Genomic DNA, 27841 nt, shown 5'->3' with positions numbered 1-27841 from the left:
TAGGTGAACGTGTGTGGGCTGATACTTCAGTGTTTCCCATAGTGACCACTGATAAAAAAATTGAAACTGAACGGAATTATTTGTGTCAGGATTCAGCATGTGTCGTGACTCGTGCAATGAAACGTGCGAATAAGGTTGAAGTGTGTGATCAAAAAGATATTCAATCTGATAAAGTCTGCACTAAGTTGTTTATGCCTGATTTGTCTGCCTTGTCTTTTCCTGTTTCTGCAGAGGAATTAGGAAAGGAACAGCGAACTGACTTCTCTCTGGATGAACTCTTTCAGAGTGCTGTTCCTGAAGTGGAAGAGGGTAACGTTGCCCATGGATATTTTGTTCACAATGGGGTGTTGTTGAGAAAATGGAGTCCTCACAAAGATTTCGTTGGAGATCCTGTTTTCCAAGTAGTTGTTCCTACTAAGTTTCGACAAATGATGATCGAAATTGCTCATGATCAATTAGGTCACCAGGGGGTGCGTAAGACTTATGATCGCCTGTTGAGATATTTTTTTTGGCCACGTTTAAAACGAGACATCTCTGCTTATATAAAGAGATGCAAAACCTGCCAATTAACGAGTAAACCGAACCAGGTGTTGAAACCTACTCCTTTAAAACCAATTCCAGCTACTGGTGAACCTTTCGAGCATCTTATTGTCGATTGTGTAGGGCCACTTCGCGTTCAAGTCTGGTAGCAGTTATTTATTCACGGTGATGTGTTTGAACACACGCTTTCCTGCGGCATATCCATTGCGTACCATTACGTCTCGTTCAATTGTCAAAGCTTTAACGCAGTTTATATCTGTCTTTGGAATTCCAAAAATCATCCAAAGTGATCAAGGTTCAAACCTTACTTCGCATCTCTTCCAGCAAGTATTAAAACAGCTGCACATTAAGCATAATCAATCTACTGCGTATCACGCACAAAGTCAGGGCGTTGGAGAGATTCCATCAGTCTTTAAAGTCACTTCTCCGTGCGTACTGCGTGCAGCTGGATAGAGATTGGGAGGAGGGTTTACCTTGGATGATGTTAGCTGCGCGGGAAGTAGTGCAGGAGAGTACGGGGTTCAGCCCTAACGATTTGGTCTTTGGCCATAATGTTCGTGGACTGCTGTCTGTTTTTCAGCAGGTTGGTAAAGCTGTAGAGCCTCCTAAAAACTTGGCGTCATATGTTTTGGGGTTTAAAAACCGACTCATTCAGGCTAGAGAACTAGTTAAGTTAAATTTGGGGAAACATCAGAAAAGCATGAAGCAATTGTATGATCGTACAGTTGAACGTCGAATGTTTGTGCCAGGCGATCAAGTTCTTGTCTTGCGGCCTATGATATCTTCTCCGTTTGAAGCCAAATTTGATGGCCCATTTGTTGTGCAGCGAAAGTTGACTGATGAAAATTATGACATTTCAATGCCATCGTGGAAAAAGTCAGTTAAACGGTGCCATGTAAATCTATTAAAACCCTATTATGAAAAGAAAACCAAACCTGTAGAAGATTTAACCTCTTTGCATCCAGCACTTTCGGCCGTTTCCATCGGTGGGGTAATGTGAGTTTGGTAGGTGAGGAAGAGGAGACCATTTCGCCCGATGATTGTGTTTTCCGCGGCCGTTTGAATAATTCAGAGTCATTGTACAACTTGAGTTCACTCTCCGTCATCTTTCTCCTGTAAGATGTCAGGAGTTATGTGACGTACTACGTAGTTTTCCTGAATTATTTGGTGATGCTCCGTCGGCGTACTGATTGGGTTGAACATGATATTGATGTGGGGACGCAAAGCCTATTAAGCAGCGTTTTATCGTGTTGCACCTGAGAAACGGGAATTAATGGAGAGGGAAATTGAGTATATGCAGGATCACAATATTGCAGTACCTTCATTTTCTGATTGGGCTTCCCCATGTATTTTAGTTGGAAAATCAGACGGTACTGTGAGATTTTGTACGGATTTTCGTAAAGTTAACGCTTTAACGAAACCAGACTGTTTTCCTTTGCCTCGCGTTGAAGATTGCGTGGACCAGGTTGGTTCAGCCAAGTTCGTCAGCAAGTTTGACTTGTTGAAGGGCTATTGGCAGGTGCCTTTGACCAAAAGAGCGCAAGAGATTTCGTCTTTTGTTACTCCGTCAGGGTTACATTCTTACCAGGTCATGAGTTTTGGCCTGCGAAATGCTCCAGCGACTTTCCAACGCCTCATGAACCGTGTAATTTCTGGTCTTGAGGGTTGTGCCGTCTATTTGGACGATTTAGTCGTTTTTAGTGACAGTTGGGAGTCTCATTTAACCCGCTTGCGTTTGGTTTTGAGACGTTTGTCTGATGCTCGACTTACAGTAAACTTAGCCAAATGTGAGTTTGCGAAGGCGACAGTGACGTATCTCGGGAAGGTGGTGGGGAACGGCGTCGTCCAATACAGGCTAAAGTGCAAGCCATCCAGAACTTTCCTTCCCAACAACAAAGAAAGAGCTCATGAGGTTTTTAGGATTGGTCGGATATTATCGATCATTTTGTTGCAATTTTTCTACTGTAGTTGCACCACTTACAGACTTGTTAAAGGGTAAGTCAAAGTTTATCTGGTCCTACAGTTGCGAATTGGCTTTTGAGAACGTGAAGTCCTTGCTGTGTTCAGCACCCGTGCTTATGGCTCCGTGCTTTGATAAACCTTTTACGTTGCACGTTGATGCCAGTAACGTGGGAGCTGGAGCTGTCCTTCAGCAATCTGATGTGGACGGAGTAAACCATCCAGTTAGTTTCTTTTCGAAAAAGTTTAACTTGTACCAGCGTAATTCTGTTGTCGAAAAGGAAGCGTTAGCCCTGATTTGGGCTTTGCAGCATTTTGCGGTTTATATTAACTCCAGTGCACCCATTGTGATCTATACAGATCACAATCCATTAACCTTTCTGAATTCTTTGCAGTGTCCGAATCAGAGGTTGGTTCGGTGGTCCTTGTTTTGCAATCCTTCTGTCTGGATATTCGACACATTCGAGGATCAGAAAATGTGGTAGCTGATGCGCTGTCACGCATTCCAGATACAGTTTAATCTATTGGATCTGACATGTCATTCTCTTTTGGCATTTCTTTTTGGAGCTGACTTTGGTCCTGAACTTGCGTGGTACCCTACGACTGTGTATTGAGTTTTGTTTTGTATTGTTACAGGGATCTTTGTGGGAGTCCCTGTCTTATGGGGAGGGGTGTGACGACCCCTGCTGTTGCTTTTGGAGAGTTGCTTTTTGGTACCTGAGCCCACTAATTGCCTCAATTAGCAGTCAACTGGAAACACCTGTGACCATGCCTTAGACGCTGCTTAAGAGAACACCAACTGAGCCAGGAGGGAGAGACTTGGAGAGAGACTTGTTTGGACTTTGTGTTGGACGTTGCTTGCGACGTATTTTGTTACTTTCTGCACTTACATTTTATCTTCAACATTGTATTACACTTTCAACCATGCATCTTGCTTTACACACTGACTTAACTGATGACTACAGGGATACTGTTATTCTCTTTAATTACTTTCATTATATTTAATGTTGTTTGATTTTCAGTTAAATAAACATTACTTTTGAGCTTATACTTTGGTTTACGTGTGTCCCTTGTTTTTGTTGCTTCCCTTGAGCCAAGGGTCGTAACAAAGTTAATAAAAATAATTTAAAGAATGCTGTTAACCAAACAGTTTCTGGTAGTCATTGACCGACACTCACAAAATCTGTTGAATAACCATACTGTTTGGTGCAAATGGCCGCTGGTTAATTATTTAGATTAAAAAGCAGAAGTAGCCTAACTCAATCAGGTGTAAAATAACCAAGGTAACCAAGCGCAGACACCTGTCTGATCCAGAGAGCGTGTAAAAAGCCTTTCAGTTTGTGTCTTCAGTCAGCAACAGCCTCCTCCTTGTCCTTTAGGTCCTATAATGACCGTGAGGTCTTTCATTTGTTTAGGGGGCGCTGTTGGCCTATTTGTAACCAAATGAAAGTAAAAACACAAATAAAATTATATGTCGGTTAACACAACATCGTTATGATAACATCGTTATGTTAATAAATAAAGCAATGTATATCACGAGTCGGCTTAAAAATTCAGAAGCTTACATGAATAAATATCACAAACATGACGCTTGTAAATTAAATAATTTTAGATATAGCCAACAGATGCATTCATTACTGTGTAACTGCTGGCGTCCATAATATAGGTTACTGTAGCTATAAAATCAATGACACAATATAATAAACGCCAATGTTCTTCTTAAACCAACTGTTACTCAAACAAGTAGGCCTAAAGATAAAAGTATAGCCTAAGAGTCAATAGCATGGTAACTCGTTTCCCCTGTGTGATGACATGGTCGAAAATGCTCTGATTAGTTTAAAAATTATTACTATATAAATTAATTAATATATTAATACTATAAAAATGAATACCTCGATTGATGTGTGTGTGTGTATGCTATATAGCCTTGGATAAAAGTGTCTACTAAATGAATAGGCCTACATGTTTCAAAGCAAATGTGTAAGTTTGCGTTACTGTGTTTTAGAGGAGTCTTTAATCTCTGATTTTTTGGAGTCTCTAAGTAGGCTAATAGTTATAAGTCTCTTCATCATTCGCATAAAAAATTATTTAAACTTAATCTTAATGCCGAGTTCACACTGCACGATTTTCAAAGTCATCGGATCACCGTTGTTTTCACACTGCACGATTATCTGGGGTAGCATTCAGTCGCTGCTGTGTTCACATTGCACGGTGGATTGGCGACAGGAGGTTACACCCTGCATGACTTTACAATAGGAAGACTGATCCGCAAACTACAGCCAAGCGCACACGAGAAGTGAAGAAGGAAATAACGCAAGATCACGCTGATATTATGGTCTATAAGTCCTCCATGAACACACAATAATTAACAAAGATGACTTCCATATAACAGCATACTTCTGCTGGGAAAATTTTTATATAGGCCTACACAAATCTTAGTAGCCTACTTAAAAGTGAAACCAACGTTTTGTGCATTTTATAATGAGTTTATTTCTTATAGCCTATAAAAGCCCTCAAAGTGACGAAAAAGAAAAATGAATATAAATCTTTTGTCCTTTATAGAAGAACATTATTTACAGGAAAAACCCTAGTGCAATGTGAATACAGCAGGGACTGAATGCTAGGCTACCCCAGATAGTCGTGCAGTGTGAAAACAACGGTGATCTGATGACTTTGAAAATCGTGCAGTGTGAACTCGGCATTATTGCAAGTGTCCTGGGACGGGTGAGGGAGTGAGTGGAAGCTGGTGGAGCTACTCAGGGAGGACATCCAATTCCAGAGAGAGAGACAGAGGAGAGAAGAGCACAGGAGAGCAGGGAGAGAATGGAGAGACAATAAATTGTTTATTTATCCTTCTCTCAAGAAGATAAAACAGTGGAAAAAATGGGTACATAAATATCTAAATGTCACATTGTCAATGAAACAACCTAATTTCTGCAGTTTATTTTTGTGATGCAAGTTAAAAATGAAATGGTAAGTTGTATATGTTATTCATTTTTGTAATGTAATTTATTTAAGTACTTTCTGTACATTTTGTATTTTTTGTTATGTATATTCACATGTGTAAATAAAAGGGAAGTAATTGTTATGTACATTGTTAATTTTTTTAATGCAGCTTATAAAACCTTCTTCTATACGTTTATTTTTTTGTCCTGTAAATACATTTTTTACACATTAAAACAAATTGTTCTATACTGTTATTACTGAAAGTACTTTTTACAACTATTTACATCATAGCTTAGGTTTAACATCAGAAAAACATCAATTTTAAGCCCAGCCCTGCCTCCATGTGTTCTGGGGTCTTCGGGAGATGAATCTCTTGGTTAATGGCCAGCACCTCCTCAGAGACTCGGAGGACAGTGCGGTGGACAGTGGAACGAGGCATTTCAAACACTCTGGAGACCACTCTGTATGATGCACCACTGGCCAGACAGAAGAGAAACACCAGGGTCTGGATTGTGGCACTTCTCAGAAGATCCAGCAGCACTGTCAGAGCCTCCCTGCTCAGCCGAAAACCATTAAAAACCTGCCCAGCGCTGACACATTCAGCTCTATCCTGCAGTACAGGGGTCTGGTCTGTTTAGTAAAAGAAGGAAAAGAGAAATTGTTTAGAGCTATTACAAAGCAATTAGTAGAAGAAATATTGAGGTACTTTAGTAAACTACTTGTAGTAATACCACATTGGGGGAAAAACTAATCATATTTAAAACCTTAGTTGAAGGGATAGTTCACCCAAAAATGAAAATTCCAAACCTGGAACAACTTGAGGGTATCTATCCTCTAATTAAAGGTATTATCTTACATACTCTATATACTTAAGGTATTGAGAGTAAAAGTAAAGGTATTTACAGTATTGTTCTGAAAAAGAATTTGTCAGGATGGTTTTGCATTAATATTACTGCTGCAATACTGTCTATGTTGCATTTTACTTCTGAATATGTTCAAGATTGTTCAATTTAAAGTTCCCTACTGTTGGGTAGTTTAATCTACAACAATGCATCATGTTGTAAAAGACCATATTTTTGTAGTGTTGCTGTCCTGTGAGAAAAAAAAAAGACGAAGAAAACTTGTATTTCACATTTGTACGAGAATACTTAATGAATGTACTTCCTCACAGTCCACCAATTATTATTTTGAAAATGAAAAATAACATCTATTGTCAGAATATTAACAAATTGTTGCTAACTATATCAGAGGCTGCATCTGAAGGACTCGGAGCCAAAGAGCTCTGTTCCGCTGTGACAGCTGCCACTGAACATTGAGCTGAACAATGCCCTATTTTATTTATTTACCAATATATATATATATATATATATATTTTTTTTTTTTTTTACAGTTTTATTTTTATGCTTGCCTAAAAAGTCCAGTTTGCAAACCCGTCTACATATGATCACCATGGTCAAGACAATAAACTATATAAAATCGCACCTTTGTAAGATATCAGTCAGCATTTGAACTGCTGTCTGTGTGTGTGTGTGTGTGTGTGTGTGTGTGTGCGTGCGTGCGTGCGTACCTGTTTTTCTATTCAGGTGGGGTCTTAAACCTGAATACGCACAGACTCATGGGGACTCATGTCACGGTGGGGACCTAAATTGAGGTCCCCACGGGTAAACAAGCTAATAAATCACACAGAATTAAGTTTTTTGAAAATCTAAAAATGCAGAAAGTTTCCTTTAGGTGTAGGGTTGGTGCAGGGCAATAGAATATACGGTCTGTACAGTAGAAAAAGCATTACGCCTATGGAGAGTCCCCACAAGGATAGCAAACCAGACATGTGTGTGTGTGTGTGTGTGTCAAGGTTAGGTTTTGTGTTTTGTAGTTTTTCATGTATCATTACATTATTCAAGTAAACTCCAAGCCAATACCTGCATTTAAAGTTGTAATCCGACAATTAAGGACTCAGCAAACCAGTGTAACTATGGCCTTGGTCTTGGCTAATCACTGTCTCCTCCATTATGACATAAAACATAAAAACAAAAATAGGCTTGTTTGAGATGCGCCTCGCCTGAAATGTAGGCGAGAGTAGGCTGCTGCAGCGAGGGGAGGAGTGAAATAAGCGCAATCAAGACGGACAGTTCAGACCTCTAGAAGTAGAACAGATACCTACGAGATCAAAGGCAGATATGGCGTTATTCTCACTCATATGCTGTGCTGCTGAATTTCAGTTCTGTTGCTTTTATATGAATATAAATATGATGAACAAGACACTCAAAGTGCTTGCTATTTAATTCCATAGGAAAGGCGTATTTATCATCCATTTTTATTTTAATTCAAACATGTATTTTAGATTTTTATAGAAACTATGACAACAATCACATATCTCACACAGAGATCGCACTGTCATAGTGTTTGGGAATATTCGTGCACAATTTAAATACATAATAGCATGAAATCAGATAAAAAAAATTAAAAATAACATTTTAGAAGAGAAGGCAGCATCACGGTTGTCTGAACCAATGAGCGTTAAGCTGTGTCCTCAGTCAGCCGTTTCCCATCATGCTTTTGATCAGCGCAGTCGGTGGAGAGCAGCTGCGCGAGAGGGGTCTGTCTGCGGATTGCAAGAGAGGGGCGTAACTTGAAGGGGGCGTAACGTGAAGCAGGAGGCGTAACTTGAAGTTGTTCAAATCACACAGAACCACGCGAGATGTTGAAACGAGATGTTTTTTGGCAAGATGGCCGCTCGCACAGAGACAACGGTGAGAACAATATTTCCAGAGATAATAGTTTAAATTTAAGTGTATGAATCAGTTTTATGTTTTGCAGTATTGTTTCTGGAGCCGATAACCTATTAAAACTTAACCTTTCTCGCTTAGAGTTGTTAAGTAAGCAACATTTATACGTTCTTGCGGTGTAACGTTAGTTAAGTTAGGTCAGCCAGATTAATATTGTTAAAACGGCTCTTTTCAAAACCGTTCTCGCAAGTAGATGACGTTAAATTTAATAAAGACGGGGCTTGCCATTGTAGTGTCACAAGTTAATTGTTAGCCAGCAAATACGTGGAAACGGGATTTCTTGTGTGTTGTGAAGTGTTTTTGTTGAAATGCTTAATAAGTTCACTGATGAATCAGTATAAAGTGAAAACACCTGCTGCAGGTTTGGCTGGAATGAAAACTGCATGGTGAATCATAACAGGTGCACTTCGTCCTGAATAGAGTACTTAATAATCTTACTGAAATATTACACCTTTAGAGAACATGACTCTTTTGGAAAGTGTTGTAAATTGTTTTTGATCTGATGATGTGTGTAAAGATAAAATTCTTAATTTTTTATTTGCTTCCAGCTTCATCCAACGGTTTGTAGGGAAGGTACATTAAAAAATCCCATTTCTGAAGGCCCGAACTACAAATGCCAGTTCTGCAGCAAAATAGGAGAGTATGCATATGTTGCGGCACATATGCAAACCCACGAGAAGACCGCTGTTAAACATGGAGGTATTTGTTATTTTAGATAAATGTTGCAGATCTTGTAAAATTTACAAATTGTTCACTAGTAATGTTAAGCTATTTATTACAATGTTAATCTGTGTACATTTTTAATTCTGAACATTGGCATAATAATAATGTATCAGAATCTTATATACCTGTATTTCTCTTTGTTTGTAGGGTATAAAATGTACAGATGCCACGGTGTTTGTTCCAAAAGCTGTCATTATCACTGCTGCTATTGTGCGAGGATTATAACTCGGCAAAATGTATTTTTGAACCATGTGCAGAAATGTGGGTTAGCTGACGTGTCAACAGGTCCTTGTGTCTGCGCCCCCTCCAGCGTGTGTGCAACCTCCAGCATCTGCACAACCTCCAGCGTGTGCGCCCCGTCCAGCGTCTGCACAACCTCCAGCGTGTGCGCCCCGTCCAGCGTGTGTGCAACCTCCAGCGCGTGCGCCCGTCCAGCAGCGTCGCCCGTCCAGCGTGCGCCCGTCCAGCGTCGCCCGTCCAGCGTGCGCCCGTCCAGCGCGTGCGCCCCGTCCAGCGTCGGCGCCCCCTCCAGTGTTTCTGCGCACTCCAGTGTCCAGTGCTCGACAGCCCGCAGGACAACAACTTTCTATCCAACAGTCATTACACTGTCTAACAGTGATGAGACACCTGCCTCATCAACTCCAGCCCAAACCACCTATATAAGTAACCCAAAAATACTCAAGTCGATGCCCAAAAGAACTACATGCACATTCTGTAATTTGGTTGTGAACAAGAAAAACATCAAGATACACATTCAAAGACGTCACTCATCAGCAAATACAGATGTAACAGCAAATCACCATCTTCCATCCCAATGCATAGACCGTAATAAGGGCATTTTTGCTGTCAGAAGAAATTTTTCTGGATTTGGAAACCCCATACATGTACAGAAATGCACCTGGGGTAGCAGCCACCAAGTGAGCTGTGAGCTACAGCAATGCAAACGGGCTTCTGAATTTTCCAGAAGAAGTGGCTTAATGGGGTTTCAGTGCATCCATTTGAAGTCATTATCTTACTGTCCTATTTCATCCGAAGCAGACATCACACTTAAGGAAGAAGTTCTGTCAGATATGGTAAGAAAAAAGTGGATTTCTGACAACACAAAGAAAATGTGTCTTGCAAGGAAGCAAAAAGCAAAGTCTGAGAGCTGCCCACTGAGTAAAGAGGTCTCATTTGGCAATGGAACATCGAAAATATTTGTATCAGTCCTGGAAACATGCATCTCATATTATTCTCGGTTAGAGAGAGTAATTGTTTGTTTTGACAAAAAAAGAAATACTTGGCACTGTCCATGCTCTAAGCCAAGGAATTCATGTCCTCATAAGTCAGTTGCAAAATGGCACTTGAACCAGACTCGACCTGAACTTTTTCTAAAAGTCAGATGTACAGACAGTGATGTGTTTGACACCTTCGCAGAAACTTGTCCTCCAGATGTACACAGTACTGAGGAAAGTCTTCAGTATCCACCTGATGGAAGTGCTTTGACTGCAGTTGTCCTTTACTTGCTGAAAAACAAAAAATTGCCAGCTGTTCTGCCAAAAGATATTTGTTCACCACAGAACATGGAGACACTGCCCAAGCACCTCATTCCGCTGGAGACCTTTTGCACAGTGTGCCCAGGAAACATCCCTCTTTCGGATCCAATCATAATTACACAGAAAGCAAAAATTGTCACATTCACTGGCGTGCTGGAAGGTGTGTGTGTGTGTGTGTGTAACTTAATTGTTAATTCATATTACAACCTACGGGTTAGGGTTAGGGTACCCTAATCATCTTTGGCCCCACAAAAACATATACCACAAATACACTTGACTTCACAGTCCAATACAACAGACACACAGAACATACAAGAATGTCCTGCCCCAAGAATCACAGACACATGAAACACAAAATAAGTATATAGAAATTAGGCCAATAGCACTAAACCTCAAATAGATAGCAATAACTCAATAATATTCACACACAAACAACAGCAGTTAGTTACATAATATACATAAACCTGATTATATCATTTATTTAATAAAGTAACAGCAGATGGTATAAAAGATTTCTTGAAGATATTTCTTGTTGCTATGGGTAGCCTGTATCGTCTGCCTGAAGGAAGTTTTTCAAATTCATTTATCCATGTCTATGTAGACAGTGGACATTTATCTTTAAAAATAGACCCCGACTCAGAGCATGGAAAAGTTGTCAAGTTAAAGTCTTGAGTCTTGTTCATTAATTCGTCATTAACCAGACTTACATTTCCTTGGGGTGCATGTAGAACATCATATATTATTCATGAAAGTAAATAACACAAAGTCTGAATTCCGAGGAAAGTTATGTTTTTAGGTTACCAGCTCCAGAAACAATACTGCAAAACATAAAACTAAGTTATACACTTAAATTTAAACTATTATCTCTGGAAATATTGTTCTTATCGCTGTCTCTGTGCGAGCGGCCATCTTGCCAAAAAACATCTCGTTTCAACATCTCGCGTGGTTCTGTGTGATTTGGACAACTTCAAGTTACGCCTCCTGCTTCACGTTACGCCCCCTTCAAGTTACGCCCCTCTCTTGCAATCCGCAGACAGATGCTATTGAGCTGCGCCGCGCCTGCTCAATCAGACACAGCCGCCTCGCAGTCGCGAGAGTTTTTTGGCACACGTCAGCATGACATCATCAGAGTAAGGCGGACATAACTCGGACACTTTTCTAACCGGCATGCATCTCGCGGTGATCACAGGTGATCGGTTCTGCGCAGATTTTGCTCATCTCAAACAAGCCTATCTTCAAATCCAATACTGCTCATAAATCTTGAAAATATCACATTCATGTGAAAAAAAATGGACTAAAGCTAAGCCAAACTTTGAATATTTTATAAGAGATCAAACAATATGGTACTAGCCTACATTAGATAAAATTAAAACAAAAAGCAAGAAAGACCTATGACGCTTTTTGTTACTTTAAATTGTTGTAAATTTACCCCTGGCATGAATTGTTTCACTTTACATATTCTTATGAATGTTTATTTGTTTTTGTACTTGTGAGTTGTATATGCTTGTACAAACCTTTGTATAATTTTTACATAATAATAAAAAAAAAATACTACTTACAAATCTGTTTTTAGAACAGTAAAAGCTTTTTTACTGTATAGTCGCAATGTTATATTGAGTCACATTTAATAAAACACACTGATAAAAGCAAATATACCTCCACTTAATTGTTATTTAAATAGTATATGTTTATGTTGAACTTTATTCTTTTACAGATGGCCCTGTATTAAGCAGTATATAAAAAGTGTTTCTGTTGCTCATGAAACCATTCCTGAAACGTCTGTGCATTTGACAAATATTCATCAATCTTCTTCAACCTTCTTCTTTACGATTTACGTGATCTGTAGGTCTATTAAAGCCATGGTCAGAAACTAAATTGGCCTACTCGTACAGTAGCCTATCTGTGCAAGTATGTATCGCTGCAGTTCGGAGCAAATGTGTCGACACCCGTCTCCACGGTGACACCTAGTAGTCATTTTCAAGTATTGCTCTGAAACAGCGTCGACAAGGAAACAGTTAAGCGAATTGACGATTTATAACGTATGTTGTGTTAGTTGAGCCACTAACTGATTTGGGGGAGTGGTTAGTGTTCTCGACTGGAATGCTGTCACCTTGGGTTCGAATTCTGGGTGGTGTAGTTATCTTGACAAAATTATAAAAAACAATTAAAATGTGTGTTTTTATTGTTCTGTTCTTGTAATGTGTTGAAACATCAGTCTAACGTTTGAATGAACTCTTTGTGAATAAGTAAGTGCTATTTTGGTAATGAAAAATATACAATAAAGTACATCAAGCCACTTTGTTTACATATAAAGATTTTTATTTAAAAATATTAATTGTTCTGCTGTTGATGGACTTAGCCTACTTCTTTTTTTACATATAATTTCTCCAGCCTTTGAAAAAATCCTCTCACAAAAACCCAGGAAGTGAAGATGCGTTAACTCCACTTTTATACTTTGTGGGAGTTCAGACATATGTGCGATTGTGTGATTTTTTCCCGACCCTGTCAATCAAACGCAGATTCGGCAGGTATGCCAAATCTCGAAACATTTGTGACACGCCCTGATGCTTCGATCGTCTTAGTCACGTGACATGGGTGTTTGAATCATGCTTCGGAGCAGTGCTTCGAAACATCTGCGCTTCGGGATCTCGACACTGTGTCGAAACGTCAGTTTCGCGTCAGCCATCCCTATGAATAACATGCAATAAGTTTTATTTCTGACTGGCATCTTATAATCAACGCTGCACTGAACTACTTCGTTATTTAAACCATGTTCCTGAATTCCAAGCTACAATGCTTTGGCTCCTTTTTTGCGTCGTGGATGTTCTTGTGGGTAAGACTTACATTCAATGAAAAGAAATCGGAAGACGTTATAATATACAACAGTATCATTGTGACATGCTTATGGGCTATGCATACCTTCGAAATCAAGTAGGCTACACTAACTTGTTAAAAAAATGATGACAGGATGGTAAAACGTTTCTAATAGCCTACAGTTTTAATGTGTCCTTCATTTAACAAAGGGATTTTTTTTTAAACTGTTAGTCTTGGGAGATAAGTGAACTGAACTGAATCTTAAAATGTTTAATTGATTAAATTGTCTTTCCTCTCCTGGCTGTAACCAAGCAAAATAATTTGGCAGAGCTGAATTGGAGATGAAAGTGGTTGGTCTGGCTGCTATAGGCTACATGTCCTGATGTTCTCAAATATTTTTTCAACAACATTTAAAGATGAAATATTTCATAATATTATAGATGTTTTACCAGTGATCAGTTACTTTTAGGGCTCTTAAAAGTGTTTTGTTTTTGTTATTTTTTTTTGCTTTCACATCACAGCTCAGGAATGAAGGGCTTGTGATTATACAGATTTTTGTGGTACCATTGCTGTTCATTGTTGGTGTTTATACACCCCCCTCTACTGGGTTTGGCTTTGGCTTTGGCTTTGGCTTTCTGATATGTGTTCAGTCTCTGCCCTAAAAATTACAGGGTAAAGAAAGAATGGCAAACATTGCCTGAATTTCTAGATAAGTATAGTCTATTTTCCTACTATTAGATAGAGTTTTAGTCTTTTATCTATTTGAGTGTAGAAGGAAGTAAACAATTCTTCTGTGTTTTATTAAACCGGTTTAAACTCTTGATTACAGTTGTACTGTGGCCAGTTAGGGCTCTTACAAGCTTCAGATGGAGCTTTTTTTTCACGTCACAGCTCAGGATATTTGCCAGTGAAGAGCATGAGACTGTGAACATTTTTGCTGTTGCTATCTAATATTTGTTTTCATAATAAATAAAAATATGAAGGAAAATTGGATTTCTTATGTTATGACCCCTTAAAAATGTGCACAGGGGTGTTTCTTCAAGCAACTCTAAATTGTTCTCACTGTCTCTTTCCAGCTTCTTTTGAGGTGACTGTCACTAATAAACATCTGCTGGCAATCCGAGGTCATCCAGCTGTACTGGGCTGTGAGTTCACACCTGATCCTGATCCTGACCTGTCCAGTCTGGTGGTTACCTGGCAACGTCAGGAGGATGCGCGGGTTGTCCACAGTTTCTATTATCAACAGGACCAATTGGACCGACAGAGTGTAAAATACCACAATCGGACCTCATTGTATATTTCAGAGCTTCATAAAGGAAATGCCTCTCTAAGAATTGCAGCAGTTAGACCGAAAGATGCAGGGTTATACCTGTGCATAGTGAGCAATACAAAGGGAACAGGAAGAGCCTTGATTCAAGTGACTTATGGAGGTAAGCATGATGAACACCGAAGAGAATTGTGCAGTGTTTCCACTTTCCAGGAGCTCCCAGCTTCATTTTCAGTCACAAAAAATAAACATACGAAATGTACAGCTAGTGCAGCTATATAAAGCTACAGCTTGAGCAGCTAGTTCAAGTCAGTACTTTTGTGATTCAAAAGCACACAGCTGGACTCTTAGAGTCTTCAACTGTCTTCAAGACTTCAACTGGAGTCAGTTTGTTAAATCAGAATCACGCAGTGCATTTTGACACAGATAAAAGTAATTGTAAACAAATAGCCATTCATCTTCCTTTTTCATCTTTTTATTTGATTAAATGTCCTGAGAAATTTGCAAAATATGCCAACTGTGGTTTTGCTGTGGATGTATCATATTTCAGCTTTCTCACAGTCACGAAAAACCTTGAAATATAAAAATACATTTTAAATTTTGATTTCCTGTGAACATAGTGTTCTAGTTATGCTTTACTGTAAAACATTCGATCAGCTAGATTTTACTTTATTGATAAGATCAATTGATATGCACTTTACATAGATGTACATATTTTATTAAAGATGTACATTTTAACACAGCGCAGCTGATTATGTTTGTCTTTCTCAGCTCTTTACTCTGAGCCCAGGTTAAGCATCCATGTAAACTCCTCTGCTTTGAAAGTGCAGTTTGAGACAGAAGGTTTTCCCAAACCTGAGGTGATCTGGCTGGGGGAACATGACCAGAACCTCAGCTATCACCTGGAGATCCACGGCCAGACAGAAGATGGACTTTATTTCATAAAGAGCATCTGTGAGGCCCAGAAGCCAGTGGTTAATATCACATTTACACTAAAGAACCACCTCCTTAACCAGAACCTGCAGAGACCAGTTTTCCTCGGCTATGGTAAATACCTTTATTTACTGTGTGCAAATGGTGTGTGAGAAACTGGCAGTTAGAGGCATGTCATTCATTACTTTATGCATTTAAGGCATGTATGACTTGTTGCAAGTGATTTGTTGCCTTAATTTTCTTGCTATATAACAAAGAACTCCTTTGTCTGCTTTAGACAGAATTTAAAACTTGTCTAACCACAGATAGTTATGGAAAGATAAGACAATGATTCAGTTGATACTTAGACATGGTTTTTTCCTGCTATGAAATGCTGATGTGAGTGATTGAGGTGGAAGCACATATTTGTACACTTTTTCATTATGTAAGCCAAGGCCAATTAAATTCATCTAAGTATTGAAGGATTTAAAGAGGCTTGGGTGTTAACACAACTGTTAACACAACTTTGGGGTGTTATTTCATAGTGCAGTTTCATCTTTCCTCTGCAGCACTGAAACTGAGACTGTTCATTATTTTGTTAGTTATTTTACCCTTTTCAAAACCTGAAGGTAATTACTAGCAATTTAAAGCTGTTAAACTGAGAATGACTCTGTGTTTTTAGATGGTTTGTATTGTAGTCTTGACGTGTCAATATGTCAGGAAATAATTCAGGGATTTTGATTAGGAAGGGAGTATTGTGGTGTGCCTCCAAGAAAAGGGTTGGGAAACACAGATAATTAGAAGTCCTGGGTTTTACCTAAAACATAAATATATTTCAAGAAATGGCATTGTGTGTTACTTGAAATCATGGCAGCTGTTTTGCAATTTGGGGTATTTTTTTGGCAAATTATGATTGCAGCTTTCCTCTTAGAGATTATACATAAACTACTGTATATCCAGGGTTTGAATGTTCAATAATTTTTTGTAATAAGTTTGAATGATTTTGTGCAAGCACTGTACAGGTTTTTTATATGCTGTGATTATAATACTGGATTTAGATTTGGTTCTGGATGTAACAGTTGATTTGACACTATCAAACAAATGCCACACATTAAACCAAATTATCTTTTCCTGTTTCAGATGAGAACACCACAGACCATATGATCATAATACTTGCTGTCCTCTCAGTGGTTTGCATTCTTCTGGTTATTGGCATCATTTGTTTAGCGGTGCAGAAGCAGAACAAGCAGAGATCTTCCCTGTGATGAACCATGAGAGTTAATGAATGGTGATATAGCTGTTCTCAAAAGGTCTGCATGCATGTTTCGACTTGTTGTGTTAAACAATTACTGGTGTTATTCATGAAATGCAAATTCTTATTAAACTGTTCTTGCGTAAACTGAAAATAATTGCAAAATGCACAAATTATACGCAAGAATGGATTTCTAAATAATTTAATTTGACCGTAAGTGGGAGTCATATGGATGTGTTCCAAAAGTTATTTCTTAATCTTTTTACAGCTTATTTATTTATTTATTTATCGTTGTGCAGTTTTATAACATTTTTAAAATAATATTGTATATGGAATTTATTTTAAACATAACACCACCATGGATGTTTATCCTCACACTTTTAATTGTCAATGAAATATTTCATTGACATAAGTAATACACCGAACATCTGCATATGTTTAATTTGTACTGGATATCTTAAGCAGTAATAGAACTATGGAGACAATCAGATGAACTTTAAGCCATGCGTATATTACAAATCCAGATCAAATATAATTTCACGCATTCTAAGCGTTGCACTCTGTCCGGAAACCTTTTCAAAAATAGGTGTCATCGTAATTCTCTGTTCTCTTGTTTCACAATAAACATAGGGAAGGGACTGCCATGTTGATAGCTTTGATGAATTGAACAATTTAAGCTTATCATCAAGGTGGACCATGGACCATAAATAATAATAATAAATATTATGTGTGTGTATATATATATATATATATATATATATATATATATATATATATATATATATATATATATATATATATATATATTTATTTATTTATTGTGCCATATTATTATTATTATTATTTGTGTCTACTTAAGGGTTTACAAGGCCACAATATTATATATATATATATATATATATATATATATATATATATATATATTTATTTATTGTGCCATATTATTATTATTATTATTATTATTATTATTATTATTATTTGTGTCTACTTAAGGGTTTACAAGGACACAATATTATATATATATATATATAATTTATTTATTTATTGTGCCATATTATTATTATTTGTGTCTACTTAAGGGTTTACAAGGACACAATATATATATATATATATATATATATATATATATATATATAATTTATTTATTTATTGTGCCATATTATTATTATTATTATTTGTGTCTACTTAAGGGTTTACAAGGACACAATATTATATATATATATATATAATTTATTTATTTATTGTGCCATATTATTATTATTTGTGTCTACTTAAGGGTTTACAAGGACACAATATTATATATATATATATATATATATATATATATATATACACGCCACCATTTTTCTCAGTAAATATATTTCTAAAGGTTTTCACCAGATGTCGGTAACAACCCAAGTAATCTATACATACAAAGAAGATAAAACAAATAAGTTCAGAAATTAAGTTATGTGTAATAAAATGGAATGACACAGGGAAAAAGTATTGAATACATGAAGAAAGGGAGGTGCAAAAAGGCATGGAAAGCCAAGACACCAGCTGAAATCTTTCAGTAATTAGAGAGCAATCCTGCCCCTTGTCAGTGGAAATTAATATTAGCTGGTTCAGTCCCAACACCTACAGTACAAGGATGATGAAGATGAAGCAAGGGTGGACATTTCAGCAAGACAATGATCCCAAACACAGTCAAGGAAATTCTCGATTGGTTTCAGAAAAAGAAAATAAAGCTGCCAGAATGGCCCAGCCACTCACCTGACTTGAATTCAATAGAAAATAAGAACTAAAGATCAGAGTTCACAGAAGAGGCCCACAAAACCTTCGAGATTTGAAGACTGTGTGGAAGAATGGGCCAAAATCACATGAGCAATGCATGCGACTAGTTTCTCCATACAGGAGGCGTCTTGAAGCTGTCATTACCAACAAAGGCTTTTATACGAAGTGTTAAATAAATTTCAGCAGTTCAATACTTTTTCCTTGTGTCATTCCATTTTATTAAACATAACTTAATTTCTGAACTTATTTGTTTTGTTTTCTTTGTATGTATAGATTACTTGGGTTGTCACTGACATCTGGTGAAAATTTCATGTCAACAGCACCCTTAGAAATATTTTTACTGGGAAAATTGGTGACGTGTTCAATACTTATTTCACACGCTGTATATATATATATATATATATATATATATATATATGTGCATAATGTATATGCGTAATGTTATGGTCTTTATGTTTCTCTTCAGGCAGCTCAGTGAAAATGGTATTTGTAGGGAAAACAGACTCAGACACACAGAAATAGAATTTCATGAGGGCATCAGATTATCATCACATTTATATCCTGGTTATGGTTAAAAACTGAAATTCTGTCATCAGTTATGCATCTTCATGTGTCATTCCAAACCTGCATAACATACCTTCCTCTGTGGAACACAAAATATTATATTAAGATTAGATGTTAGTTGTACATTGAAAACTGTATCAGTCCTACATCATAACCATAATTATTGTTAAGCTGGGTTTGATTTAACACTATATTGAGGTCAAGCTTGAAGCACATGTTATTTGAGGAGCGAATCCTAATACCTGAGATCTACTGAGAAACTTTGAAGACCCTGCAGGGACATGTAGGACATTCAATAACTTAACATAAAAAGGCCTCAGTGAGCTTGGGTATCGAAAAGGTGCAGTAACCCTTGAGCATCAGTGAGCTGAAAGTTTCATCATTTCATGAAACTCCTGAATATCCAGTTCAGTGGAAACTCTGTTCGCATGGTAGTGATACATTTCACAAATATGAATTACTTATTCATTCCATTCTTACAAAAAGGCAGTAACAACTAAGTGACCTGCATGGGAAAAAATGTGTTTTATGTTTTTATTAGAATTTCTTTTACTAAATGTAATCTCTGCAGTCAAATCAGGGACACATTGTAACCTGAATGACGGTTACACAATAGATCTGTACAAACAAGGTTTTCGAATCCAGCTAGTTGTTTGACTTGCTTCAAACATCATTCAGAGTAACCTGATGCCGATGTCTATTTTTATGTCTATTTCACACTACACTTAGAATAAAATTAAATAAAAATTAAAAATCCTTCTGTTAGCTTATCCATTAATTATGCATTAATACAACATGTACTGTAGAAATAATTTCACATAGTTGGTTATTAATCAAATAAAGCTTGTGTTAAATGACTTCCTCGTCTGTTATTTTGTTATTCTTGTGATAACAAACATGACCTCATGGGCACAATGTGCCTGCAGCAAATTCTTCAGGATTAGAATAAATTCACAAACCCCTCAGATATTTGAGGAATTTGGTGGTTCTTTAGTGTATTGACCACTGGTTTCTGGTTTTTATGTAATAAAAGCCCATCTTCTGTCTTGTCGTGGAGCTCCAGGTGATAGCTGAGGCTCTGGTTGTGTTCCCCCAGCCAGATCACCTCAGGTTTGAGAAAATCTTCTGTCTCAAACTGAACTGTCACAGTGGAGTTCATATGAATGACAAATCTGGGCTGTGAATAAAGGGCTGAGAAACACACACACATTCAGACAGTGAGTTCCGTCTGAGGTTACTGAACTCACTCTCTGAATTTGTGTGTGAAGCAAAGATGCACCAGCAATAACTTAGTCCATTTAAAACCCCCTCAAATTCGTTACTGAATAAGCTGTCTGTATTGGATACTGTATAACTCAGAGGCATTTGACTATATGAATCTGCTGATATTCAAATAGGCTACATACATTTGTAAAGAAGATACACATAATATATAACCAGTTAACATGTTGAATTTGCCATCAATTACATTTACATTTACATTTATCTCCTTCCTACTGCGCTCTGTGTATGAGACCCTTCCTTCACCATCTCATCTTCACACATGGGGGTTGAGGGATGACCCGTACTGCAAGCTTTGCTGTCAAAAGGGAACACTGGCACACATATTGTCACGGTGTAAAACATCTTTAACCCAAGGTCAATACAGGTGGCGCCACGACAAAAGACGGCAGGCATGGCTGTTTCATGTGGAAATAGGTTGTAGCCCAATCAGTATGGCGACTGATGTCAGCTTTAGGCATGGACAAGAAGAGCAAGAAACATGCTGCTCGTAAGATGGGAGAGGAGGCTGAGCGAGCTTCATGATGGATATGGAGTAAGAGAGAGGAAGAAAGCTGGAAGCCATGAGCAGATGGGCAGTGACTTGGCCACCACTGCTGACCCACCAACTGGAGAGTGATGTGGAAAGAGTCGAAACACTCAAGGAAGGTTGCCTGATCACATCTGCTTATGGCAGAAAGTTATGGTTACATAAAGGAGTAACTGAAAAAAGCACCTAACGTGTATTTCACAATGTTTAGCCTACCTTTAGTCATTTAGCAGACACTTTTATCCAAAGCGACTGACAAGAGCAGCAATAAATCCAACAAAAGAGCAATAATATGTAAGTGCTGTGATAAGTATGTTAGTCTAACACAGTACACATAGCAAGGTGTGTTTTTTAAATAATAAATAAAAAGAAAACGAGTAGATGGAATAGAAAAAGAATAGAGAACACTAGTGTTAGAGGGTTCTTTTTTTACTAGCCTACTACATTTAACTAGCCTATGTTCTCATTTCCCCCAAGATGTAATAATAACAAGTAGGTAAGAAAAGTATATATATATATATATATATATATATACTGTATAAGGGCCCGACGATGGAGGGGGGCCCCCCAAGGGGGATACGCGATTTCTACCAAGGGGGACCTATATAAAATGAATCACGTTTCTAATTTTGTTTGGTCTTTTTTTAAGTAAAACATAACTTGCTATTCACAAGCTAGATAGTTACAGGATAGTTCACCCAAAAATAAAATTTTCTAGCCTATAATTTAATTCCAAATGTAATGCTTTCTTTTGTGAAGAAAAAAACATGTACACGTGGCTGCAAAGTAAATGATCGGTTTCATTTAGGGGTAAATTATCCCCAAGCTGAATTATCCCTTGGAGTTTTAGTGTAGTAAGAGCAGCGCCTCTGTACTTTACAAGCATATATTTAAACCAAGATTTAAACCAAATATATAATTTTAAACCAAGATCTGGTTAATAGACATTAAGACAAAACGTGTTACAGCCCTCGGTCTCCCCTGCAGTAACAAAAGATCAAGTGTGTACCAAATAATATAAACCATAAAAACATATTGAACAATTGAACTGAAACTGATGTCAATTATCATAACATTGATACTAATTACACATTTAATTAGAAATTATAAAAAGCTATTCAAATATTTTATATAGCTAGGATATTATAGCATCTTGTACCCATAGATATGGTTGCACTACCATTATTGTACCTGCTATTCGCTTTCATAGTGTTGTTAAACACTGTTTCTTGAGAAGTGGGACAAATTTTTTTGTACCTTACATGTACATCTTATCTGTACTAAGCTACTGAGCTATGCTTTGATTTATCCTCCCAACTTTTGTCTTTTTTATCAAAATGTGCTTTTTACCTTGTCATCATTAATTTTGCAATCAAGATGTTTTTAACATTTCAAAACACATTCTCATGTTAGCAGACAGATTACATTTTCACATGTGACCATCAATTCCTCCACAAATATAAAATGTCATAATCAAACATTATCAAAATATTCATCTGACGGAGGTGACATAGACCTGACAGAGTTGACACATCTGACAGTGGTGACGAAAACCTGAATTTGTTGTCATTTTAATATCAAATACATTGAATCAATCAATTACTGTATTAAAACAAACACAACAAACAGTGACTATGTTATTGTTTATAAAGCTTTTATTCAAGCTTCACATTTAAGTGATTTACAATTAAGTGGTCTTAAATGTCTGCTGTACATCTGCTCTGGTAACAAGGTAAGTAAAAACAGAAAAATGAACAAATAAAGCAATTAGTTGTTACCTCTATCCATTTACATTCACTAGGATCTTAATATTCACCATTAAAACATCTTTAAAATGTATCCAAAAAATTATCAGAACATATATCAGAATACAAACAAACTCTGTTAGATATGTTTTATGCAGTGTTATGTGCTCCCTCAGCCTTGTTCCCTGAATCTTATGCTCCCTCAACCCTAACTCTGCTAGAAGTGATGACTATCAATCAACAAAAGCAATATATGCTGTATACAATTAAAAATGACTTAAAGTTCAATGTCAACTCCGTCATTGGCCTGTCACCACTGTCAGAAAATCTAACGGTGTTGACATCTGACAATGTTGACAAATTTGGCATTTCTTTTACAAAACAAACGCAGTTCATGTAGTAGCCATTTTGTTTTCTCTGTTGACGCTAGATGCTATTAGAACCTGCTTCAGGAGAATAAAATCATCTACTGTAAATACTTCAAATTGGAAGATGGTGTTGACATATCATGGTTGTGACGCAGGAAATATTAACATTAGGATTTAAAATATTATAAAAGTATAAAACTTACCAGAGCCTGACACTGATGTACTCTGCAGAGGTGGAATGTTGCAAAGGGTCCGAGTGACAGCTTCCCCTGATATTCCCTGATTTTTTACATTTTAATGAATGTCTGACAGTGTTGAGAAAAAGTGGGGACACAACTTCTAAACTATTAAGTGTTGCTTTTGATAAAACAAGCTCTTTTTCATCATTAAAATATCCATTGTATAGAATATGGATGAGTGAACCCTTCTCTGTGGACAGATTTTAGATGTAGTGAGAAGGCAATAATTATCAAGATTTGATATAATGATGATAAAATTAAATTGAAGGAAATTGTGTTAAAGGAGATTGTATTTATTTGTGTTAAATACATTCTATTATTAATCCCTTGTAACATTTACAATTGAAAAAAAATCATTTTTAAACCTAATAGCAGTTAAAATTGCTGGACATGTTTTGTCCCATGTCTCAAAAATCAGCGTAAAGATAAATGTTACTTTATACAATCTTCATATTACATTCCTGCAAATATTTACTTGCAAATGCTGTTCAAGTGCTGTGTAATAAACTATAGAATAGCATTTTGAGTTGTGACCAAGTGTGCCTTCAGGAACAGCAGTAGGAAACACTGTGCTGAGCAGTGCTGAGTTTACTCTGAAATATCAGAAAATTTTATTGCATATGTTTGGATTTTCTCCAAGATTATACAATCTAAATGTTTAAACATGAGTGGGCTGTTTTTCCTTTTAAAATATGTGTACAGCAGCCTCTGTAGCCTAGATACTATCCACAAACATTGACCATTAGAGGAGTTCCAGACAATTAATTAGCATACATTTAACCCCATTTAAATGCACCATTTAATGCGGCCCTCCAGGAGCTGTGTTTGACTGCTCCATCCTATACTCAATGCATGTTTCAACTTGTTGCATTGCTGTGGTTATACATCACATGCACAGGTATAACTTGACATTTGAGCCATTGGGGCGCAATTGAATTGGTCAGTCACACTTTTAAACACATTTCAGTGTTTACATAGCAAACCTACAAATTCATACTTTGTGTACCATTAAAGTAATTTTCCTATATAAAAAATTGGAATATCCATTAATGTCACTAAACAGGCAAGCAGTATATGAGCTATTATCCACCAAAATGCGGTGGGTCCATGATCACATGGTCATACTGATGAAACACAAGCAGAGCACATATCTGTTCATACAATCATTCTTGCATAAAATTCTTCAGTAGATGTCATTTTATGCATGAATGGTTGAATGAGCATGTATGAACAATTTACACTCATGCCAACAAAGTAACAGACTGTAAGTAGTCACATGAGTGTGTTCGAAGTCTTTTCTTTAAATGTTCATCAAATCCATCATATGAACTGTATGAGTTAAAGTCAATTGAATTAACATCGTACTTACCTTAACATGAGTAATACACTAAACTTCTGCATATTTTTAAGTTTGTTAAGATACTTGGAGCAGTAACACAAATATTGAGCACTTAACTTTTGTCTAAAAAACAAGAAAGGGCTCAAACAGTCATTGGTTATGCCATCCATTCATTGCAAATACAAGCCAAACTGCCCACATACCAACCGTTGCAATCCATTACACCTTTGACAAATAAGCGTCATTCTTAGATTATTCTAGAAATTACAGTATCAACAGTTGACTGTTTAAGAGATTTTTCCTGGCGCCATCTGTGTTGACACAGCGACCACAGAACAACACATAATTCTATGTCGTCTAGGCACTTGTCATTCAATAGCAATAAATAGGGAGGAGACTGCAGTGATAACCGCATTGGCAACAGCTTTGATGAACTGAACTGTTTTAAGCAAGTGCACTGCCTAAGCATAATATACCATGGACCGCAAATAATATTTGTGCGTATTTAAGGGTTTAATAGGATGATTAAAAAGGCTAAAAGTCCCACAAGTTTACACTTCTTTTTTTCATTCTCATTCAATATTGTAGCTTACAAAAAATATATAGTCCTTTAATCTCTTTAGGCAGCTCAGTGCAAATCAGTATTTCTAGGAACAGATCACACAACACACAGGAATAAAATTCCATGAGGGCATCTGATTATCATCTTCATTTATATTCTGGATCTTGGCTTACTAAAAAAAAAAGAATGTTTTGTTGATACAGTTAAAGTTAAGTACATCTAGACACAACTGACTTGCACTATATGGTAGACACAACTGACTTTCGCGATATGGTCAAAAAGGTCTTCATTTGTGTTTCAGAAGAAAGAAAGTCATATGTTTGAAACAGCAGTATGGCAAGTAAATAATTATATAATTTGAACATTAGAACGATATGCATCAGCTCCTTTTTTTCCTTGGCATAAACAATGGCAAAAGTTTTATTTTGGAGCAATTATGGTTCAACATGCCAGAAAGGACCATAGTGATGACAACGAGATTGGAGGATCATAGGTAGGGCTTTATTTGTTTTCTTAATAGTAAAAACATCACAACAGCAAACAGAATGACACTAAGTATTGAGAGAATAATGATTGCAGTGCTTCCATTTCCATCCTCATCTGAAACAAACAAAAAAAAAGATGCATTTGTTAGATATAAGCTGTACATCAAAGCTTGCATCAATCCTACCTCAAGCCATAACTAGTTGTTAAACTGGGTTTAGATAATTTATCTTCAACTTGAAATCAAGCTTCAGAATCTTAATACCTGAAAACTACCAAAGAAATTTGAGAACCCTGCAGAGATATGTAGGAAATTCAAAAACAGGCCACAACCAGCTTGTGTATTGAACAGATAAAATCACCCTTTAGTAGCAAGTGAGCTTAGTTTTTATTCTCTAGTCCTGAGTGTCCAGTAGAGCAGAAACTACGTTCACACAGAGCCAGCAATACATTACATGAATATAATTTATTCAATCCTAAAAAAAAAAAAAAATTTTTGGTTGATTTTCTCTGCATTAACGTAACCTAAATGTCAGTTACTGCACAAACTAGGCTTTCAAACCAATCAAGTTGTATGACTTGCGTGTAAAAAAAATTAATTCACTGTAACCTGAACACTATATTTAGAAGAAATCACAACCCAGCATAATCTTCCTCGTGTTAACTGTAGCAGTAATTATACATGATATATTTCTAGCTGTTTGTTGAGCAAATGAAGCTTAGGCTAACCACTATGAAATGGGTTAAAAGATTTTTTTAAAAAGTCAGTCAGTTTATCTCCTCACAGTGTGGTTGTCTTTATAAGACAGTGATTAAGCCAACAGATCTAAGTTAGTTTTTTTTTTAATGTCGCCAGTTCCTTTATCATCTTTAGGGCCCAAGCCAGTAAGGCGCTATTGATTTACTAAGGATTATTATTATTATTTATTTTTTTTTTTTTTTTAAACCTTCCGGGTGTTTTTGGGGGCCTTAACGTGCTCAAAAACTCTTGAAAATTTGCACACACGTTGCAATCTGCGGCCATTAGGACGCCGCCAAGGCTGGGACCCGGGCGTGGCACGGGGGCTCTACAGCGACGCCTACAACGCGGTCTGAAAACTTGATGTGTAGCTCACACATACTTGCACGTACTCATATGAAACTCGGTACATATATAGATCTCATTGAGCCGAACAACTTTCGCACTGCATGTCATAGGCTCCGCCCAACAGGAAGTCAGCTATTCAGGGTTCTTTAAAAAGATGCTAAATTGCGGAGGGATTTTTGATATCTCGAACGGTTTGCCCGTGGCAAGGCGATGAAATTATGGCGAGAAATGAGAGACAAAAAGTCTAATAACAGCCACATAAATTGTCTGATGTTGATCAAACTTCAGGGGTTTGTTCGTTGTACGATGCCGATCGAATAGATGTGACTATTATGAGTAAAAGTTATAGCGCCACCAACTGGCACCAGGAAATGTGTCGTTTTCACAAAAGTGGGAGGGGTTAGTTTTAGCTACAGACACCAAACTTGGTACATAAATTGTTCTTATTATGCCGGACAACTTTCTAATTCACAGTCATTAGCTACGACCTACAGGAAGTCGGCTATTTTTATTTTAATATTTGTTTTTTGAGAAAACAGGCCGTAAATGAATTCATACTCCTCCAAGCAGAAACAAGTAGTTCACACCAAACTTTGTCAACATGATGCCAATATACTGAAGAGTTTAAATTGCGGACGGATTTAGGATATCTCGAACGGTGTGGCAATGGTGATTTATTAAAGTAACAGTAAAACAAATAGCAGTAATTTTCTTATATCTTTAAAGTGCACTTTCCAAACACTTCAAAACTTTTTACATAAATATAACAAATCATTCTGAGGAAACATGCTTAGTTTCAAAAATGTATCATGCTCAGGGGCCACAAAACAATTAAAACTATAACTGAAATTGGTTTAAAGGTGAAGAGTGTAATATCAAGGATGACCACCAAATGGAGGCATGAATGTTTGTTTTTTGAGAAAACAGGCCGTAAATGAATTCATACTCCTCCAAGCAGAAACAAGTAGTTCACACCAAACTTTGTCAACATGATGCCAATATACTGAAGATTTTAAATTGCGGACGGATTTAGGATATCTCGAACGGTGTGGTAATGGTGATTTATTAAAGTAATAGTAAAAAAAATAGCAGTAATTTTCTTATATCTTTAAAGTGCAGATTCCAAACACTTCAAAA

The 27841-nt window shown here is 37.0% G+C and overlaps 2 protein-coding genes across 2 annotated transcripts in view; one reads left to right on the top strand and one right to left on the bottom strand.

The window, feature by feature from the left end:
* Window positions 1–13062: 13062 nt before the first annotated feature.
* Window positions 13063–17464, top strand: LOC131551884 (CD276 antigen-like). Its single transcript, XM_058795095.1, has 4 exons — window positions 13063–13322; window positions 14380–14733; window positions 15342–15617; window positions 16623–17464. Exons 1-4 carry the CDS (start codon window positions 13283–13285, stop codon window positions 16745–16747), a joined length of 795 nt encoding a protein of 264 aa, XP_058651078.1. The 5' UTR covers window positions 13063–13282; the 3' UTR covers window positions 16748–17464.
* Window positions 17465–25594: 8130 nt separating this feature from the next.
* Window positions 25595–27841, bottom strand: part of LOC131551885 (CD276 antigen-like) — a 5973-nt gene continuing 3726 nt past the window's right edge. The window contains exon 4 of the mRNA XM_058795096.1: window positions 25595–25734. Within this exon, the coding sequence (XP_058651079.1) occupies window positions 25622–25734 (113 nt within the window). The 3' untranslated portion in view covers window positions 25595–25621. The remainder of the gene's footprint in view (window positions 25735–27841) is intronic.

Source organism: Onychostoma macrolepis, chromosome 13, assembly GCF_012432095.1.
Source record: "Onychostoma macrolepis isolate SWU-2019 chromosome 13, ASM1243209v1, whole genome shotgun sequence".
Classification (NCBI taxonomy): Eukaryota; Metazoa; Chordata; class Actinopteri; order Cypriniformes; family Cyprinidae; genus Onychostoma; species Onychostoma macrolepis.
This window is presented reverse-complemented; position numbering and strand designations above follow the sequence as displayed.

Excerpts from the sequence above, each read along its gene's own strand:
- LOC131551884 (XM_058795095.1), top strand. The coding sequence starts at position 13,283 with ATGCTTTGGCTCCTTTTTTGCGTCGTGGATGTTCTTGTGG. Across the intron at positions 13,323-14,379 it reads CGTCGTGGATGTTCTTGTGG|CTTCTTTTGAGGTGACTGTC; the intron begins GTAAGACTTACA and ends GTCTCTTTCCAG. Across the intron at positions 14,734-15,341 it reads GATTCAAGTGACTTATGGAG|CTCTTTACTCTGAGCCCAGG; the intron begins GTAAGCATGATG and ends TGTCTTTCTCAG.